The sequence below is a fragment of the Triplophysa dalaica genome, chromosome 5 (assembly GCF_015846415.1).
Source record: "Triplophysa dalaica isolate WHDGS20190420 chromosome 5, ASM1584641v1, whole genome shotgun sequence".
Taxonomy (NCBI): Eukaryota; Metazoa; Chordata; class Actinopteri; order Cypriniformes; family Nemacheilidae; genus Triplophysa; species Triplophysa dalaica.
Window position 1 is genome coordinate 5,186,305 of NC_079546.1, and position 20,951 is coordinate 5,207,255.

The following is a 20,951-nucleotide window of genomic DNA, read 5'->3' on the forward strand; positions in this document are numbered from 1 at the left end:
ACCCAACTTCGGTTTTTCCAAATATGTACAAAATTCTTTGTTCTAATGAACAAAGAGAAATATATTTGGAAGAATGCTTATAACCAGACAGATTTGTTTCCCCATTGACTACCACTGTAGGAAAAGATACAATGGCAGTCAAAAGTGCCCCAGAACTGTCCTACATTTCCAAATATATTTCTCCGTGTTTATTCATAGATTTGGAACAACAAGGTGATTAAAATGATGACCGAATTTTCATTTTTGTGTGAAGTATACCTTTATGCAGGTTCGCTTAGGGATTTAAGTCAACTCTAAACAATTTCATTCTAAAGGCATAGGAGCCCCTTTGTCTTTTAAATAGCCAGGCAACAACACATAAAATGAACAACTTTCCACTTTCTCTTAATTTTGAATGATAACCAACACTGAAATCTTGTCTAGATTTGACTAATATATCCATTAAGCCATCTCAAAAGTTTTATTTTACTGTATTCACTACCAGCTCTGACGTCTGTTTGTTATGCTGTAATTCCATAGACCATGCAAATGTTCCATCCATCTATTTTTCTTCCGGGGCCGGGTCGCGGGGGCATGCCCAGACTTCCCTCTCCCTAGACACTTCCTCCAGCTCTTCCGGGGTGACACCAAGGCGTTCCCAGGCCCGCCGGGAGACATAGTCCCTCCAGCGTGTCCTAGGTCTTCCCCGGGGTCTCCTCCCGGTGGGACATGCCCGGAACACCTTCCCGGGAAGACGTCCAGGGGGCATCAGGAAAAGATGCCTGAGCCACCTCAGCTGGCCCCTCTCGATGTGGAGGAGCAGCGGATCTACTCTGAGCTCCTCCCGAGTGACCGAGCTTCTCACCCTATCTCTAAGGGATCGCCCAGCCACCCTGCGGAGAAAGCTCATTTCGGCCGCCTGTATCCGGGATCTTGTCCTTTCGGTCATGACCCACAGCTCATGACCATAGGTGAGAGTAGGAACGTAGATTGACCGGTAAATCGAGAGCTTCGCCTTGCGGCACAGTTCCTTCACCACGACAGACCGGTACAGCGACCGCATTACTGCAGAAGCTGCACCGATCCGTCTGTCAATCTCCCGTTCCGTCCTTCCCTCACTCGTGAACAAGACCCCCAGATACTTGAAGAACTCCTCCACTTGTGGCAGGAACTCTCCAACTACCTGAAGTGGGCAAGCCACCCTTTTCCGTCTGAGAACCATGGCCTCAGATTTGGAGATGTTGGATGCATGCAAATGTTGATGTAGCAAAGTTTGATTTTATTTAAAAATACAGGATACATGGTAAACAGAAATATGTGCCGAGAAATTATGAAACGCTTTTGGTTTGCAACAATTCCAGATATGCAGAAACGTTCTCCAACTAATATCCAAATTGGCAAGTGTCAACAATGCATCTTTGCAGAAGTTAAGCATAAGTTAAAGATCTTTGCATCATTAAAGATGCCTTACCCCCTTTACGGTGAATTTGCATTCAGCACATAGAGTAGCAGGCATAATCTGTAGGATTTGAATACAACGTCTGTAAATAAGGATTGGGGTGGAAAGGAAAGCACGATTATCATTAAGAGGATGCAATAAACTTCAAATGGTTTCCGTCAATGCATGCAGGGTCTTCTAGAAGGTGAAGCGTCTGTCGTTGGCATGGGACACCTTGTCCAGGTTGGGGTTACAGGCAAACTGGATCATAGGAGGAGGTCCACACATGAGGATGAGTGTGTCGTTTCCAGGAGGAGGAAGATGGTTCCTTACCATTTCCTCACTGATGAAGCCTTGGCTATACTCCCATCCTACCAAAAGAAGACAAGTATACATACATGCTAACTTTTCGATACATACCTTTTCAAAGTTAATGTAACGATTACTTTGGTCTCCACACAAACACGTGTTTAATTCATTTGACTGTCAAATACACAGTGTGTGTGTAAATGCTTTTGGTTTTAGTCATCAGTTTTCTAAGGATTATTTATGATACTAAACAGCATTTGCAGTTCTCACCCTCTGGAGCCCTGTCCAGTGTGTACCACAGCTTAAAACGTGTTGGGTTTTTAGCCAAGACTTCATCTAACTCGGACTGCAGGAGAATGTCTTTTTCTGTCTGTTTAAGAAGAAAAAATGTCATGAGATGGAATGATTGTTGCTTTCGAACACCATTCAAATATCAAAGGACATGAAACCAAACAAACATCATTATACGCCTGAGACGCATTACATTCATTTTTTTAATAAAATAATAGAAAATGACAGTAAGTTGAAACACTTAATAACTAACCTGGTTGGCAAATAGCAAGTAACAAACAATCTCATCCTTTGGATCCTTCATGACTGCATTGATTATCTGAAGCATGGGTGTAATGCCTAAAAACAAAATTGGAAAGATGACCATTGTTGTTCCCTCAAAATATCAAATAAAATATTTAAAGTATTCGATATGCTCACCCGTTCCCCCTGCGATCATGCCAACATGCTTTGCAGTTGTCATTACGGGGGGTGACTTTTTATCAGGCCTGATAGCAAATGATCCTGCAGAAATATTAATACTGTAAGCTATAATGTCAACATCTCTAAAAAATAAAATCCGATACATTCCAAACAAGGGTCTTTGTTTAGATATTTGTACTTCAAAACAAGACATTCTTAAATCAAAATACATTATTTATCATAAAACAAGACCAGATATCTTAGGTCAATTTTCTTGTCAAGCAATTGTACATCCCTTTAAGAAGTTTTAGATATTTTTACTAAAACAAGACAAAAATGCTTTTTACGCTGCAAAAAATGACATTCTTACAGAGTTAAATTAGCATTAAAGTCATAGTGCTAAAATTCACCCGAGGGAGGGAAAACCTGTGTCAACATTTTCGACTGTCTACAGACCTTTGCCTTCGTAAACCAGCAGTCCACTTGGACCTCTGAAATCTATCGTATCACCAAGACGAAGACTCTCCAAGTACTGTGACATCTTCCCACCCTCAGGAAACTTTGGATGGACGTTTTTGTAGTATATCTAAAACCAGACACAGAACAAGAGAATTAGAAACCTTAGAAAATATTATGTGAAAACATTGGTTGGAAATCAGCCATTCTGTTTTTGCTTTTATACCTTCACGACCAGATCAACAAACCCTTTGTCATCATCACTAGACACAGGAGTGTAGGGTCGTACCACAAGGTTCCCATCTATCTTTGCAGATAGGTAGATGTGTTGACCTACAAACATACATACATTTATTACAACAATCCTCTATAAAATACAACACTTGGGATTACTGGAATGAATTAAATGATTTAAATAAAGCATGTGATCTTACCAATAGGAAGCCCGAGAACATGATCTGGTGATTTTAAGGCAAACCGAAACCTCCTTGTATCACGGCTAATAATCTATCATAGAAACAGATACAGAACCAAAAACTTAAAACAGTTTGGGGAATAAATTTCATCACATTTTGAAGTACACCCCTTACCTCTTTGTCCACTAGGCGCAGCGGATACTTCACATTGGGATCCTCAAGGGTTAAAGCAGGTCTATTTTTCCTGCCGAGGAGTTTCAGGAAGAAATCAATGAATCCTTGAATAAACTGCAGTGACAGAGAGAAAAATATTTCAAATCCAGAAGACTTAAGCACAGACTAGTATGGTGAACTAGTTTATGTGGAGAATAGTCAGATGGGTGTGTCATGCCTTGAGGCTGAAAACATTTATGATTGGGACAAAACAGCATTTTAAAACTTTAAAGAGCAAGAAAAAAAAACTTTATTCAGTTGTACTCCTATTGCCATATAATTTACAGTCGTGTCTAAGTATAAAGGGACTTTAGTGAACAGAATGATGTGCAGTAGGCCTACACATTCCAATAGAGATGCATGTAATAGAAAGAAGACGAAAGAAGTTAAATGTTGACTTAAAACATTTAGTCGATTTAGTCAAAATATTTATGCCAGCATATGCAAGTGTCTGCAGAAAGGTCGAAAATCTGTCAAAAACTGCGCAGTTCCTCCGTTTTGACGGAGAGTTAAAACAAAAATCCTCTATACTCACCTTAAAAATGAATGACATTTTCTCTTGGAGTGTTTACAGAGACTATATGAAATATTGACGTTAAATATAAACGCTTTCAGCACAAATATAACTTTATTTGGAAGCACAGAACCCTATCGAACTGACTGACGACCTCTTCCTAGAATGCTGTTAGCCCCGCCCTCTCCCAAGCCTACGCCGCTCTTCAACGCTTTCTTCTGAGTTCAACTATGCCCCGCCCTTTGTATAACAATAACCAACCAAAAGACTACTAATCTCTCCACTCTTATTGGTCATAAAACCCTTAGCAACGCCCAACTATGGGAAGCCAAACACACCATTCTTGCGAACGAAAGCGTTTTGAGCAGAGATCCATCCGATAATTGTGCTCACATAATTATAGCGCAAATAAGAAAGATAATAGACCATAATTAGTCAAATATATTATTATATGATATAGTATAATATGATATAATAAAATGCTGCACACAATTTTACCCTTAGCTTAGTACATTGGTACAGTTCGTTTAGAAATGCAATTGCCGAATATGGCCACAAGAGAGCGCCACTTTACATAAAAAAATGCTGCACTCAATAATTGGTGATAAATATGATAAGATAATTTTAGTGAACAAAATATATGTTATATAATGTACAATGGTACAGTTAATTTAGATAGAATATAACAATACAATATAATACAATGCAATATATAATATATTCCACTCATTTAGAAATGCAGTTGCAAAATTTGACCACACGAGAGCGCTACTTCTCATACAATAAAGTACTTAATTATCACTAATTACCGAGTGCAGCGTTTATTATGCTAAGAGAACTAGTGAAAAAATAAATGTAATATAATGCCCAAAATATTTTTGCACATTAACTTAGAATATAATCAAATTTGTTCTCAATTTATAGCAGAATTTGGCCACAAGAGTGCACCACTTTACATGAAATAAAACACTAAAATGGTGCACTCAATTCTCCCCTTAGTACAATGATACAGTTCACTCATATTATATTATATTATATCTCAAAAATATAATATATTTTTCCACTCATTTAGAAATGCAATTGCGAATTTTGGCCACAAGAGAGCTAAATACTAAAATGCTGCACTCAGTAATTTGTGATGATTATGCTAAGAGAAATTTAGAGCAAACAATACAAGATAATATAATGCCTAAAATGTTGCATACAAACATTTTTTTTTAAATGTAAGTGGTATAATAAATTGTGCTTTGTCTTGTAATCGACTGGTCATCTGTCCAGGTTGATTCCTAAGATGTTGGGATAGGCTGCAGCCCTTCTGCAACCCTGGCCCTGCAGAGGGCAAGTTTACATTATCAAAGATTTCTTTATAAAATTCTCTAGCAGCTGGTGCCATTGAGCAAGATTGGTAAAGCCCCTCCTTGAACTCCCACCACCTGCAGGAGGGACCGTAAGGAGCCAGTGCTTAGTGGATCGGGCGGCAGTAGAAGGCGGTGGCCTCGACAACCCGATCCCTGGACGCGGAATCTAGCTCTAGGGACACGCACAGCTTGAGATCTGGAACAACACTCCTCAAGATTGGATGGACTCTTTACCCCCCTGGAGTTGCCCATGGTCAGAATTTCTAGGCACAGCCAGGGGCCGGAGGGCGTCGGGTTTGGGGACCACACAATTATATCTCTGCTCTTCGCGGATGATGTCATCGTGCTGGCCCCATCAGACCAGGACCTTCAGCATGTACTGGGACGGTTTGCAGCAGATTGTGAAGCGGCTGGGATGAGAATCAGCACCTCCAAATCTGAGGCCATGGTTCTCAGTCGGAAAAGGGTGGCTTGCCCACTTCGGGTGGGGGGAGAGAACCTGCCTCTAGTGGAGGAGTTGAAGTTTCTCGGGGTCTTCGATTGAGGGAATTCGGTATTCGGTATACGGTTCACGAGTGAGGGAAGGATGGAAAGGGAGATTGACAGACGGATCGGTGCAGCTTCTGCAGTAATACGGTCGCTGTAACGGTCTGTCGTGGTGAAGAAGGAGCTGAGCCACGTGGTGAAGCTCTCGATTTACTGGTCAATCTAAGTTCCTACTCTCACCTATGGTCATGAGCTGTGGGTCATGAGCTGTGGGTCATGACCGAAAGGACAAGATCCCGAATACAGGCTGCCGAAATGAGCTTTCTCCGCAGGGTGGCCGGGCGATCCCTTAGAGATAGGGTGAGAAGCTCGGTCACTCGGGAGGAGCTCAGACTAGATCCGCTGCTCCTCCACATCGAGAGGGACCAGCTGAGGTGGCTCGGGCATCTTTTCCTGATGCCCCCTGGACGCCTTCCGGGAAGTGGAAGTGTCTAGGGAGAGGGAAGTCTGGGCATCCCTGTTTAGACTGCTGCCCCCGCGACCCGGCCCAGGATAACCGGAAGAAAAATGGATGGATGGAAGATTTCTTTAAAATGTCAGCACCTGCTAGAGAATTTTATATTTAAGACAATTGAGACATCGATCAATCAAAGAATCACTGGACACGTCACAGCATATAACAGAAATTTTAATGGCGACCCAACACAGTGGTCAATCATGGTCATTTCTACTGGCTGTACACAAATGCATTTCATCGCACAACTGTACTTTAGCACAAGTGTAACATTCCTTTTTTAAATGGTTAAACTAAGCCACATCCCTTATATTTACACCAAGTCCAATAGATGTTTCTCTGTATATCTTTTGTACAATGTACAATGTTTTAATAAAGAGAAATAATAAGCAAACAAATTCTTTCAGACTCTGATCCAGCCAAAGCATGCAGGTTTTGTCTTATAGAGATGTCATAAGGTGTGCATTAGTGGAGACGGAAGAGTTTTAAAGCATGTTTAACAGCCTGAAGCAGAAAAGCTAAAGCCAGGAAACACAGAGCGGTTTTTACGGATCCATTGACCTGTCAGAACATTGGCCTCCACTTTACTTTTGGCCTTAGTGAAGAACTTTCAAAGGTCCAAGCTGTGTTTGACTACCAAAGGTCAGATGGGAGTGTGTTTACCTTAGTGTGGTACTTTTTAGCACAAAACAATTGTGCCAAATATTGCTTTTAAAAATGTGTTTTAAAAAATGTGTCCTTGTGAACACAAATCGTGACAAATTGTTTTGCAAAGTACACATAGAGGTTAGATTTTCCAAATTAAATAAACACATTATCCTTGTCTCTGTTGGTGACACTAAAGCGAACACAAAGACGTGGATACAACATTATTACTTCCTATTAACTATTACACAAAACACCAGAGAAGGATTTGACAATAAATGTACTTTGTAAGAAAATAAAGTATACTAAGTTCTTTAAAATAAATCTTCACAGTTTTAAATTATTTGCATCATATGACTCCATTGTTAGCTACATATCAATAAACTATGCATTTAAACTGTTCCTTGCTAATTTTGTATGACATAACCAACCTTATCACATGAGGATATTCATAACCTATAAAGTTATTCCGTTGCTCTGAACATAAAATATAACTCGTACAATACACACCCAAACTGTACTCTTGGACGGCACTACCAGCAAAACATTTTGGTAAGGTACAGTATTATAAAGTCATATATAAATTATTTCAATTGAAATAATTTATATATGTATTTGAAATATTTGAAACAAGTCCATTTTTTATATATATTTGGTTGAGATTTTCAGCTTCTTTTCCAAAGTGTCATATATTCTGAAACGTATAAATCTGTTGCTGTTAACACTATGCATCCCAGTTCAGTTTCAATCTTCCCAACATTCCAGAGGATACAGACATACGCGGGAGAACCAGAACATGCATTATGGCGAAAAGCTAAAATGGCTTGTTGTGAGCTGGCTTCACATATTCACATTTAGCAAAAGCAGCAAGTGGAGACCTGGAATATGTACATTGGTCGGTGAAGGTGGCGACCAGTGCAATAGCATCTGAACACACTGTTAAACAGACTCGCAAGCAACGAAGCCTTTAAAGAACATTGAGTCCTGCGTAATGTCATTAGTCTAAATAGATTTGCATCCACTAAAGGAAAATCAGCTCCAGTTGAACGTTGTATTTTACAAAAGTTGTAGTCAGGCTGCGGAGGACCCATGCAAACTATCGACATAGATCTCTGGTTACGCCACCTCAAGGCAAGTATGAACTGCTCAGTTTTGAGTGTACCAAGCACCGTGGTAGTTTTAAGGGTCAATAAAACTGAATGAAACGAATGGAGACGCTCAGAACGGGTGGATTGGTTATCGAGAAGAAAACAACATTTTGTTGAAGAGGTGTAAAAATGAAGCCTTTCATTGGTTGAACAGATTGCGATGGATCATCTTACAAAAGATGAAATGTTATCCTTTAAAACCGTAACAAGTGATACAAGTCACTATCCCTTAAAATCGATAAGCCTTGACATCAAAAACAAGTGCTAGGACTTGAAGAGCTGGCATATTATTGGTCAACGACACTACAAATTGTAATAGCTTAAAGTGAATATGAAGTGTATAAAACGCTTCCTGTTTTCAAAACTCTACACCTAAAGACGATGCCTCATCCAACACGAACGGAAACCATTAGGAAATGTAATGGTTGTTTATAACCACATGCATCATTTTGAGATACTTGGAGATTCAGGGCAGGCTAACAATATCACATAAATAGGAGACTTATATTACCAAAAATTTGCCTAGTGAAACCATCCACGGTGGGTAGCATGGCGACCGTTGCCGTACAAAGTTTTAAGGTGTCCATCTGATCCGGCAGCATGCATGGCCGAGGCATGATGACATCAGAGACATGGTTCCCTGGACGATAACGCAGTTTGGGTGCATTTGGCGACGTTGCTATAATGTTCTACGTAGCCCTTGAAATGGTATGTTTTCAGCAGGCTGACATTTCGGCAACAAATCAATCTCGTGGTCCAACATACAGGTCCCATTCGTGTCGGTTTGATGTTTTTGACCAGTTGTAAGATAGCGGCACGCAATAATGAAGCTTTCGGTGAAACCACAATGGATGAAGTGTTTTTGGGTGAATGTGTCAGACGATGGAGCCCTTGGAGGTGGAGAGATGGATGGAGCGGATCCTCAAAGCCAGGGTTCTCTCGAGGTCGTGCAGGACATCATAAGCGGGGTCTGGACCCGGACCGGGACCAGGACCAGAACAGGGGCTCTCTGCGGGAACCTCATAAAGAAGCTGCTTAAAGTTCTCCAGCTCAATCAAGAGCACCATGTTCTTCAGGAAATAGCCCTCGATGAAGGCTGCTAACTCCAACGCCCCCAGGAACTGAGAAGGCGAGGGAAATATGTTAGGAAAATGTGAAACTTGACATTTGAACTGTAAAAGTGTTTCGCACTAACTCTGAGACCTTTTAAACCCTATTTTGTTACTTATCCTGGGTGAGGCGATGTTAAAAACAGGCATATTTCAAAGAGAGTTTGTGCTCCGAATTACAACAGCAACAGACAACCTATCACAAACAGCCTTAATGTTGGTAACTGTATGCTTATGAATATTTAATGTCACTTTAATGAGCTGAATTTTTTTTCAGCATCTGAAGAAAATGATTGTAATGTTAAACAGTGACAAATAGACTTGATGTGACGAAAATATTACAATTTATATTTTTATTAATACATTTTTATGTTAATGTGCAACATGGAATCACATAACCCAAGATACCGTTGAATGACTCTAGCGTGACAATTGATTATTCTTGTGGCCTTTTCACATTTGAAATGGTTAGCTATACACTGACACCAAAGAGAAAAACATCTCGTTGCTTAAACTTCACTGAAGTGATGAGCTCCTAATCATTAAAAGACTTCTCCAACTTTCCTCTAAGCTTACCTTGGCATGTTTGTAAATGTCCACGCAGGTGTCGGTGGTGATGTTCTTGGAGCAGATGATTTCACAGTGTCTTTGGAGAGCGTCGAGCTGGAAGAACTTGGCAGCAGACAGAAGCTTTGAAACAGAGAGATCGTCAATGTGCCAAAGGCATCAAAGCATCAAGTTTATGACACTCAAGTGCAATCACTTAATTAAAAACACATAAAGGTTCATCACTCAGAGTTTTGCTGCAGTGATACGTGCAAAGGACCCGTATCGCAAAGACCAGACATTTTTTTATAATTTTTGTGAATTCTGAGGACTATGCCACTTTATCAGATCAGCGCTCCCTAATTCATCACGTGAAAAAACGAATGTTTTGTACACACGTCAAGTCATCGACAATAGGTCCCAGGTACACACTGCGGGCAAATACATTTGTCTCTCCTTTTCTAAATATTGTACGTGTACACACAGTTCTATTCAATCTAATGTGACAACCACATTCTAGAACCCTATTGCTAAAATTGGAAGTACTGACAGTTCACTTTACGTCAAACCTGAGTGAACCAAACCAAATTAAACGACTAGTTGAACTTTTTAAAAAGCATCAGAAATGCAGGATTTATTCCTTAAACCTAGTGCATGGTAGTCTTTTCCAAAACCTGTATTGTGTCCATGACCATAAAACACACCCCAAAAGTCAAGTGCCACAGTGATAAAGCATTTCGGGCGGAAAGACCTAAGAGTAAGAAGAATATGACTATGAAGAATAAGTATTACCTCCATTATTTCAGTGTTTCTGATGTGAAGTGACTCTGTACCCCCGCAGTAAAGGTACTGCATTACCAGCTGAAACACAGAGCACAACATTCCCCAAGTTACATCAAAACTTCTGTGAAACATTTAAGACAGATGAGCCTTAAAGCGTCAGCAAAACAGACATATTCTGTGGTTAAGCCGCATCGCTTGAGCGGAGATGGAATTAGAGCAGCTCAGCTCGACTGTGAAGACGTTATATGTAAATCAGAAGATTCAGACCTGAAAGATGTTGTATTTGACGTGACTGATCTCGATGCAGGTGTTCTCAGCGGCTGGTCTGTTAGAAAGCAGAGACTTAAACCTGAAGAGCAAGAGGAGATCAAGAGAAACAGTGTGAACTTCCTCTAAAAGCTGTATTATTAGAGGAACCCGGGGGCGCTTGTTGGGGGGAAACAACGACATCTTACATGTCTTTAAAAGCTATTCAGCACACGCTCTGCTTTTCTCTACCTGGAAAATAGAAGTGTGAATGTGTAACTTTTAAAGAAAATCATCTGCTGTCTAAAGAGTTTATTATTTTATATATGTAGAATCTGCAGATTGTTGGTATGTATATAGCAAGTAAATGTTGCAATATCAATATTTTGTTTAACAACACCTATGATCTCCACTGCTTAACCTATTTTTAGAGGTATAGTTCACTCAAAAATGGAAAATGCTGTCATCAATTACTCATCCTCTTGTCGTTTTCTGCAGAAAACAAGAGACGATATTTTGAAGATCGTTGGTAACCGAACAACAGCGGTACCCATTCGCTTCTCTTGTACAGACACAAACCAATGCAAGTTAAGGGTCATTGTTCTGTTGCCAATATTCCAAAATATCAGTTTTTGGTGAACTATCACTTTAATACACGGCCGTGTAAAGAAAAAACATGTCATCAAAATTTCTGTAAAACGGATATTCTTGACTGCCAAGACTGTAAAACATCTGGACGGTCTGGACGTACCTCTGTGAAGAGGTGAAGAGCAGCACTTTATGGGCATAAAAGGGTTTTCCTTCCACTAGAAACGTCACGTCGGACATCTCTTTATTATTGAGAAAATGTGGATCTGTAGGATATAACACAGTGTAAAAATACAAAGTTATCACTTAAGCTACTGCATCGTTTTAAAGGTGTTATCGTTGTATTTCAACATTTGTCGTCATGAATATTTTCCAAAGAACGTGAGATGTCCGTTTAAGTCTATGTTTCGCAATACCTCATATGAAGTCTAGGGGGCACTAGCATTCCTTCAAAACTTTCTGAGCTGTGATTCAATTTGAAAAGAATTGAAAATGTCTTTATTGTACTTTGTATCATATAGTTTCTCCAAGCAGAAAGATACACTTTAAGCGTCCTTGTGCATCCTAAAACTCACTGTAGTTTATTGATCGGTGCAGGGCGCTTCACAAAGCAGTTATGAATTATATCTAACCAGCTGTCCTCAGAAATAAAGTAAACTCTGCGAAACAAATTGATCTGTTGTTTTATATCGATCTGACATTAGATCCCATCCTCTAATTTGTTTGGCTGAACACTAATATTAAGCATTACATTTTGATTAGCCATTGCATCTAATATGCAAGTTACTGGATAATAACTTCTTTTTTTAGAACATTTATATAAAAGCAATATTGCACTTGCAAATGGGCGTTGCGGATCCGATATAGCCATGAGCAAAAGACTCTTGGGTTTGTTATTTTGCAAATAAAGAGGCAAAGCTGAGATTATTAACAAGGGCCACAGTTGACATACTCACCCAGACGAGACGTCTGCTTCTTTTTGATCTCTGTGAGTTTGGGGATTGGGAAAGGCCCGTAGCATTGAGTAAAGATTACAGCCAGTTGCTGCCCTATCACTTCGTTCTGCGGATGTGAAACAAACACACACAGTAAAATCAGTTTTAGTACATTCAAGCCTTTCGGTAAAAGCAACAGGGCATTTATGATGAGCTGTGTAATTAAATGATTTATCATTTTAATAACAGAATGCTAAAACTGGTGTGTTTGATGTCGACTGCCTGTTTACTAAGAGTTAGAAACTAACGTGGAGAGATAACGGTAATGGAAAATGTACGAGGATCATTAATTTTTTTAGTGTTGCAAGATAATTCAAAAGGTAAACTGTGAAAACAAAGCAGCACTATTGCAATACTACAACCATTCAATGTGTGCTTATACAACAGTAGTCAATTGTTTTCATTGACAACGTTTTAAACTGAGTTTTATTTTAATTTACTCATCCTCTTGACATTTTAATCCTGTATGACCTTTTGTTCAGCAAAACACAAAAGAAGAATGTTGTTCTTAGGGACCAAAAACTGTTGGTCCCTATTGACTTCTATTGTATGGACACAAGACCAATGCAGGTCAACAGTATTCGTTATCAACATTCATCAAAATATTTTCTTTTGTGCTCTGCGGAAGAAATAAAGTAATGAAGATTTAAAATGACGACATTATTTTAATCTTTGGGTAAACTACACCTTAAGAGCAACAATCTCAAACAAAGTCTGACTTGTTTTTTGTGTTTTGTGTTTTCGTTGCAGGAAAATCAACATGACACATTTTAGAGGTGATGTGTGTCATTATCATCATCAAACAAAAGCGAGAAATTGTTAAAAAATGCATCTACATTACATCTTCTGACAGAGGCACCTTGCTGGCTCGCAGGATCTGGAACATGAGCGGCAGCCCGTGCGTGATGAGCTCCTCTGTGTACTCGTCTTCCTTAATGCAGCTGAAGTCTTTCAGCAGACCCTGGATCAGCGGCCGGCGCTGCTGCACGAAACAGGTTCGCAAGGTCTCCAGCCACGTGTGCAGGGTCCAGGGCACGCCTGCAGACAGATCAATTGATTAATAAATCAAGGTGACAGTCCAGAATCTACCTGTCCGTCAACCCAGCCAAAATATTAGGACCACCCCTTGTGTCGACCCATCAGGGTGCTGCACAATGAACTGATGTGATGTACTTTGAATGTATGTGGTGACTGCCGAATAGCGTTGCATAACAAGACCTTCGAGTAATGACATGAGATTTGGTGCTCATCACAGCTTATTTCCGCCGAGAACAGCCCACTTCTGTTTGATTGACATGCAAAGCGACAAGTTCATTTTGTCTTTACATAATGTTAAAGTGCAGGTTTATCAGAAACTGATGGACATCTGAAAAATGCAGTGAACTAATTATGTGGCCGTTTTCTCAAACAGCATTGAAGGTTTTTGTAGATTCAAAGTAAAAAAAATCATCAATATTTTAGCAACAGAAGACAAATGTAATTATAGCGAGTTAAATCAGCCAATCAGATTGTGACTGCAGATTCCGGTTCTTTATATACGAAGGCACCGTGGGCGTGCCGTCTGCGGCTGAGATAAATGGCTGCGCGACAGAAGTGACTCATGCTGTGGATATGTGACTGTGGTAAGCGTGCAGTGGTTTTACTAACCCAGGCTGCGGATGTCTATGGTAATGTCCACATGGCCATGCTCTGCACTGTGGTACATGGCCTCGCGGAGGGCCTTTAGTTTGGCCTTGCCTGTCCGGAGGGTGCCTTCAGAATGCTGTGCTCTCCTCTCTACGGCCTCAGAGCCCTCGGCTAGGATCTCCTCCAGAGACAACACGTCCCCTTTCTCCTTTTCCACTTGGGACAGAAGCTTCCGGAACACGTTCCTGTAGGAATATGTGTGTTCAGATCGTTCAGTATTTATATAAGTGACAGGTCGCTTTACAATTTTGCCTTTTACTCATCATATACTATGTATTATATATATAACCAAACAACATTGAAACCAATTGACTCATGCACTCATTGAATGACAATGGTGAACAAATGATGACAGAATATTTTGGGTGAACAATCCCTCTAAATCTGCTTTTCGAAAGTTTTCTCTTTACTAAAAAGTATTTTCACGTAGCCAGTTATGTCTTCATTTTGTACAATATGAGAAAAATGATTTAAATGAAAAGGAGCTCAAGGTATTTCACAGATGTTCAGGTTTATGACATTCATTTAACAATGCACTATATGTTTAGCTTTCTTTTTGCCATACATTCTGTGCTTCTGCATACAGTCATGAAAATCATTAATACCAACACTTTCCATGCTCAGCCTACAAAATCATAAGCAACAAATCAGAGCGTTGGGCGCCTCTGTACACATCCCAGGGACTTGAAGTTCTACAAAGACACAGTTCCTGCTCACACCTCGACAAATCACCCATTCGCGGCCCATCATAACGGATCGCCTTAACACTGCAGAAGTGGGCGAGATGGCCGTCTAACATGTTGGAGTCTCATTCAAACGCAAGCGTTGTGAATTTCAATGTGCTTCTATTATGCGCTGCTGGGCATAGGTGAGACTGAATGAGTGAGCGTTCAGTCATCCATACAGTTGGGCAATGGAGAGTAATGGGGCTGGAGTTATGCTAGTAAATTATACACACTGTTGTGGCTGAATACACCAGCTAAGCTTTAACGGCTGGAATTAATGGCACACCAGGGGCTCATATCTGATAGATCAAGTATCCGCCGTAAGGGTGATATACATGTAAACAGGAATATATGTGCTCACAGATGTGTAATGAAGGCAATTTTTTCTGTTATCAGTGGTGCTGTGGAGTCATCAGGTGCGGGTTACCTGTGTCCGTGTGATGCGGCCAGACTGTACGAGTTCATTTCGCCCAACGGCCCGGAGGAAATCCCATTACGATAAGTGGTGCCAATCAAAGGATCCGCACCTCTTTCCAAAAGCAGACTGACCAGCTCAAAATTGCCTGTGAAAATGCAATTAAAAATTAATTGATTTGAGAGAAGGTTTTAACTTAAGCTCATACAATGTACCTCTTTGGACCATCATTTATTATACAGTTTGGGGAACAACCATATCGATAAACTTTTTTCAGCTTGTATGCAAGACACTTTTTTTGGATTCATTAATGTAAAAAACATTAAATGTATTGGGCCTCAAACCTATTAACACCTATGAGCATTATTCATCTTTGTTAATGTAAATGCAACTGTTCATTTAAGTTCAATGTTAACCTTTGGTTTACCAAATGTATAATAAATGCTAAAATTAACATTAACAAAGCTTAATAAATGCTCTAGGAATATTTTCCAATGTTAGTTCACGATAGCTTATGCAAAAACTAATGTTAACAAATACAACCTTATTGTAGAGTGTTACCAAAAATAGTCAAAGAAACCGTCCAGGACATCCCAGATTGATTTACTAATGCGAATTAGCAGGCTGTCTTTCGCAAATCCACATGAAGTAATGAAGGGAAAGCATTTCCATACTAGACCGAAACCCGCCGTGTTAACGCCGAGGGTAATTGACCCAACATTTAGCAAATGGGGCGAAATCAATGAGGCACGATAAGCTCTGGATCCGATGACGGTCCCATCCACAGCCATTTCTGTCGGATCGCACCGGCCGTATGAAATTCATATTTTTGGTACAGCCAATCCCTTCTCGTCACGGCAAGAAAGTCTCGGTTACCACCTGACTGAAACCTGAATTATCCAACTCTTCAACAGTTGGCACGCTAAGTGTGGCAGACAGGTAATTTTCAGAATTATGCTGGAAAACACTTTGCAAATGTAAATGAATATCACTCAGGTCAATTCATATTCATAGGGCTGCCACAACACTGATTATGCAATCTCATTTGCCGGCGCTCTCCATACATCATTCCAACATGTGGAATTGTCACATTCAAAAAAACGAAGCTGTCGCTAGGGCTTATTAGCAGGTTTGCGAAAGGTTCTTGACAATGTTGCGGTCACACTGCGTCTGAATTGAACTACTGCAGTCCTAAAGCAGTCAGGCCCATGGAAGTACAATGTTTTTAGTTTGTCAAATGACGAACAAATGTCACATGAACTATTTTGCCTCAGTTTTAATATCAGAGCTGAATGGAAACGTAGGAGAAAAAAAAAAATGGGCCCTGGGTGTATAGTAGAAAATCTGCGTACTGTAAATGCATAAAGACATTTCTGTTCGCTCAGAAAGCCATGTGCTTTTTACAAAGGGCCTCCAAACTTATCGGACAATGTCGCAACACTTACAAAGGTCATTATGTTGCTACTAGGGGTGTCACAATATACCGGTTCTGACAATAACCGTGATGCCAAAACCAGGATCATTGATATCGTGTTAATTCACATATCGTCAAAAACTATTTATCACCTCCCAAAACTTTGTCTCAAGTTACAATGGTTACAAACTCTCTCTCTGCCTTCATGTTAAGGAAATACTGTTGTAAAAAAGAACATTGTTTAAAGTGTTTTCAAAATAAATCTTATCGCACTTTTGTTCATATAGCAGTACTTTGGAATTTATTACACTTGATGCGATTCATTGCGATTAATGTGATAAAAATTTGTAATCGTTGCCCAGCACTAATTTAAACTAATATTGCAATAATATTGTTATCATAAATTAGTTAGGCCACGGTAACCGTGTAGTGAACATACGATATCGTGAAAGCCCTAGCTGCTACATCACATAAACCATAATATACACCTAAACTGGATTAAATATAGAAATACAGCACACTTGCCTCAACATTTTCATAAAAACAGACTTGTTAGGTATAGATACTATTCAAAATGAATGTAATGCATTATTTAGACACTCTGAGAGACGTTATTGCAGATCAAAAATATACGCAGATGTAAAAGCAGACGTCAAATAGGCTGTATGTGTGCCAACAGGAAAAGGAATACCAAGAAAAGTTCACTTGATGGCACGTAGTTTCATATTGAATTTTTCCATAAAATCATAATAATCTGTTTGACATTATTGTCAAAAATACTTAAGCGGTCCCTGTACGGAGTCACTTTAGGGTTAGGTGGTACCTGCCGCAGATGCCAGCTGTAGAGGAGTCTCTGTGTAGTTCTCCGCACTGTCCTGAATCCCTCCTTCTACATTAGCTCGGGCGTCCAGTAAAAGCTGTTCAATATGATGAACAGGGAAAAAAGACATAGTTATAAAACAGCGCAAACACAGTATGGAAATTAGAGATTGAATTTGTATATTACAAAGACATTGGCAAATACAAAATGCTTTAATTCCATTAATTTAGCCTGCCGCGTTTCTCATCTACGTAACCTTCAGCTAAGAAACATCTTGTTATTTCGACAACATTTTCTTGGCTCTTGATGTTTTAAGTGTGAAGCAAATAAGTGATGAATTGTGTTTGGGGGGGTTACAAAAAGAAGCGTACCAAAAAAATACACTGTTTGCTTTACAATGAAAAAACTCAGTGTTCGAGAAATTCTTCACGAATGAAAAACAACGAGGTAGATTTCAATAATAGTACATCATCTCCTGCTGGGAATGGATGCTTCTGAAAGATTGAGCACCCCATGAAATATCACCTTGCCTCTCCGTTTTCCTGGAAGAGCTATATAAGTGGGCCTTAGTAGGTCACCGGATTCAACAGTTAAAGTTGTGGAAGATTATTTATGGTGAAAACAAGATGTTTTTCCACTTTTTTTTGAAAAGCAAAGCGTCGAGTCAATAAACTGGCCTATATATTTTCTCTATATTGTCTTTGACATTTATGGCCTATTCCTGATGCCACATCGTTTTTATTTTTATTTTACTTTCCAGTAAAAATATATAAAATGTCTGTTATATTAGATCAATTTACTTGATAAGTAAAGCAGTGACTTTTTCCGCACTGCCATTGATTTTTTACTTGAAAACAAGACAATCATTTCAAAAGCAAATATCTCATAACTAATCCTTCTAATCTGCATGTTTGACTAAATCAGGATGATGACCATGCTGCCTGAACCAGTCTACAAAGGGGACATTAAAGTTTTTTTGGCATTATTATGATGAGGGCATCATAATAATAATAATAATAATAATAATAATAATTCAGGAAAGTGCACAGGTGAAAGGCATCGAATTATTCACAGCGTCACTACCTGCACGATAGGCACGTGTCCGTGCAACACGGCGAACGTTAGTGGCGTCCCCTGCCTGGTGTCAGGATAAACTGACGGGTGCTTGTGTAGTGAGCTGGGCACCTGGAGATCACACAGGTGAGGTTCAGGGAGAGAAAAATTCAGCCATTACTGTTTATACCAGAACACTAGATTGAACTGCGGAATATTAGGAGTTACGAGAAAAAACAAGGGAAGAAAATGAATGAATGGATGAATGAGAGGCTGAGCGGAAAGTTGGAAAGTTCTCCAAGTTAATTCGAGTTAAGAGAAGAAGCAAGAGTCTGTGTTTGTTTCGCTCTCCAAACCCCTTCCAAGCAACCCACATTAATCAATATGGAGAGTTGATGTTCGTTCGCTCTCCTTTGTACGACACCTACGCCGTTGCTAAAGTCAAACTCCTGACCGCGGTTACAGTTTTACAAGCGTTAGGACTTAGTTTCATTGTTTTCGTAGCGATGATACACAGACAGCAGGAAGAATAATAGGCAGAGGGTTCAAACGTTAGAAGAGTAAGCGCGGTGACTCATGAGCAAAGCACCAAACGCAGGCAAAAAAAATTGACTGGATTTAACGCTTACAGCTGTACATGCAGAAATGAACTCTTTTGTAGTCGGCGTTAAATTATGCAGACAGCTGTGAATGTCTAGCCAAACGTGACCTTTCAGAGCAAACCGTTCGGGTGGGAACAGGGTAAACAATTATTTATGCGAACTAGGTAACATTAGCATCTGCATTAGGTAGCAAGCGTCTGCATACTTTCTCGAACCATTAACGATTTGTTAAACAATCATGTTGCGTGTGTGTTTGGTGCTTTGTGCCAAAGTCAACGACTCCATGTAAAGATGCACCAAAAGATTCAAATGAAGAAAACAAGAGATAAAACCGCACAACATCATACATGTAACTTATAAAAACACAGACTGTCAAAAGCATGTTCAGGTTATTTTTCACACCCCAAAATAAAAAATATAAAGAAAATGTTATTTGAAGTAAGAAAATATTGCATTTTTGGAAACATTAGTATATTTTGCATTGTGGCATACATTTTACTGCATCACATTTCTTCCAAAAATTCTCATTACAGCAATGCGGAAATATTTTCGTAATACAGGTAAAAAAATACTGATTATAGTAATGAGAATTATCGTCCAGATGTATTGTGTTATAGGAATTGTGTGGGACTATTTGGTTAGGAAAAGGCTCCCAATAAAATCTATTCATGCTCCTAAAATAGGGTTTATGCGAAATATCTTGAACATGTGCCTGACAGGTTAAAAAAATGTCAAAAACATGAAACGTTTCATTTAAATGTATAAATTCATATCTTTTATACTAGTAACTTTTTTTAATGATTTAACACATTTTCATCATGTTTCCTGTTTTGACCTCAGTGTACAATCTGTTTGGTGTATCTACTTTAGGCGATACATTTTTTTTTTTAATCTTATTTTTATTCTTAAACAGGAAAAAAGGTCTGAAATCAATCTTATATCTTTATAAAAATGAATATATTTGCACATTTTTCTTTAACACCAATATCAGGTTTTACTAGCTTTTTAATTTATTAAATATTCACAAATTCATTGTGTCATTGAGGTCTCGGATGTTGCAAGTAGACACACCTACAGAGACAACCACTATGGAGAACTACAAGTTCATGCAAGAAGCATTGGAAACAGACAGAGAGATGACTTACACTTAGAGTAAATACGTACTTTCAATTAATAAATACTCACCTCGCTGTTAATGTCGGCTCCAGCATCCAGCAACATCTGTACCATGGCTTCATCTCCACGAACGCACGCGTACATGAGAGGGGTCATGCCCTGGAAAACACACAAACTGAATGAGCGCTGGTGACGAATGCCAATATAAGAGCTCACCGCTGTACATAGGGCCCGCAGCACGAGTTACAATGCAGGGCAATTGAAAGAAAACTCCTTTTGAAATAACCTTATGTGGGCCATCTAATGCATTATAGTCTCCACTTCAATGGAATGAGTGGATCGGTAAACTTTATAGACGATGGTGCGTTAAAGCACTTTATAGACAAAGTAATACATACTCATTAAATCTCCATAGATAATTCACTCAGATGCATCGGCGCGTGAAGGAACAAAGAGACAATTAGCGAAAGGAGTTGTTAAGTAAAAAATCTGTCATATGGATTACTTCATTATCCTTTTATCCAACATCTCGCCGAATATTTAGTTTTGTTTTTGACAAGAAAAATGTGTTTTTTAGCAAACAAAGATGTAAGTTATGACTTGTCTTGGAACAGCATGCACCATACATTTGGTCTATATCACCATCTCTCAAATAGCATTTTTTACGTATTTATCTTCACGTTG

General features: G+C 39.4%; 2 protein-coding genes across 5 annotated transcripts in view; both read right to left on the reverse strand.

Annotated features, from left to right (window-relative positions):
* Window positions 1–1,241: 1,241 nt before the first annotated feature.
* Window positions 1,242–4,211, reverse strand: LOC130420624 (NADH-cytochrome b5 reductase 3). The gene is made up of 9 exons (XM_056748052.1): window positions 4,040–4,211; window positions 3,466–3,579; window positions 3,310–3,382; window positions 3,102–3,208; window positions 2,876–3,005; window positions 2,438–2,521; window positions 2,271–2,356; window positions 1,997–2,096; window positions 1,242–1,788 (listed from the first exon to the last, which is right to left on the reverse strand). Exons 1-9 carry the CDS (start codon window positions 4,055–4,057, stop codon window positions 1,616–1,618), a joined length of 885 nt encoding a protein of 294 aa, XP_056604030.1. The 5' UTR covers window positions 4,058–4,211; the 3' UTR covers window positions 1,242–1,615.
* Window positions 4,212–7,625: 3,414 nt separating this feature from the next.
* btbd11a (BTB (POZ) domain containing 11a) overlaps window positions 7,626–20,951 on the reverse strand; it is a 104,882-nt gene continuing 91,556 nt past the window's right edge. For 2 of the 4 annotated variants that reach the window (XM_056749339.1, XM_056749336.1), the window contains exons 6-17: window positions 20,337–20,426; window positions 18,580–18,681; window positions 17,500–17,593; window positions 15,275–15,410; window positions 14,084–14,307; window positions 13,278–13,474; window positions 12,398–12,503; window positions 11,605–11,707; window positions 10,875–10,956; window positions 10,617–10,685; window positions 9,855–9,968; window positions 7,626–9,290 (exon numbers count right to left, since the gene is read on the reverse strand). In XM_056749339.1, coding sequence (XP_056605317.1) covers window positions 9,045–9,290; window positions 9,855–9,968; window positions 10,617–10,685; window positions 10,875–10,956; window positions 11,605–11,707; window positions 12,398–12,503; window positions 13,278–13,474; window positions 14,084–14,307; window positions 15,275–15,410; window positions 17,500–17,593; window positions 18,580–18,681; window positions 20,337–20,426 — 1,563 coding nt within the window. In that variant the 3' untranslated portion in view covers window positions 7,626–9,044. The remainder of the gene's footprint in view (window positions 9,291–9,854; window positions 9,969–10,616; window positions 10,686–10,874; window positions 10,957–11,604; window positions 11,708–12,397; window positions 12,504–13,277; window positions 13,475–14,083; window positions 14,308–15,274; window positions 15,411–17,499; window positions 17,594–18,579; window positions 18,682–20,336; window positions 20,427–20,951) is intronic. The other 2 variants (XM_056749337.1, XM_056749338.1) reach the window with 2 other exon arrangements.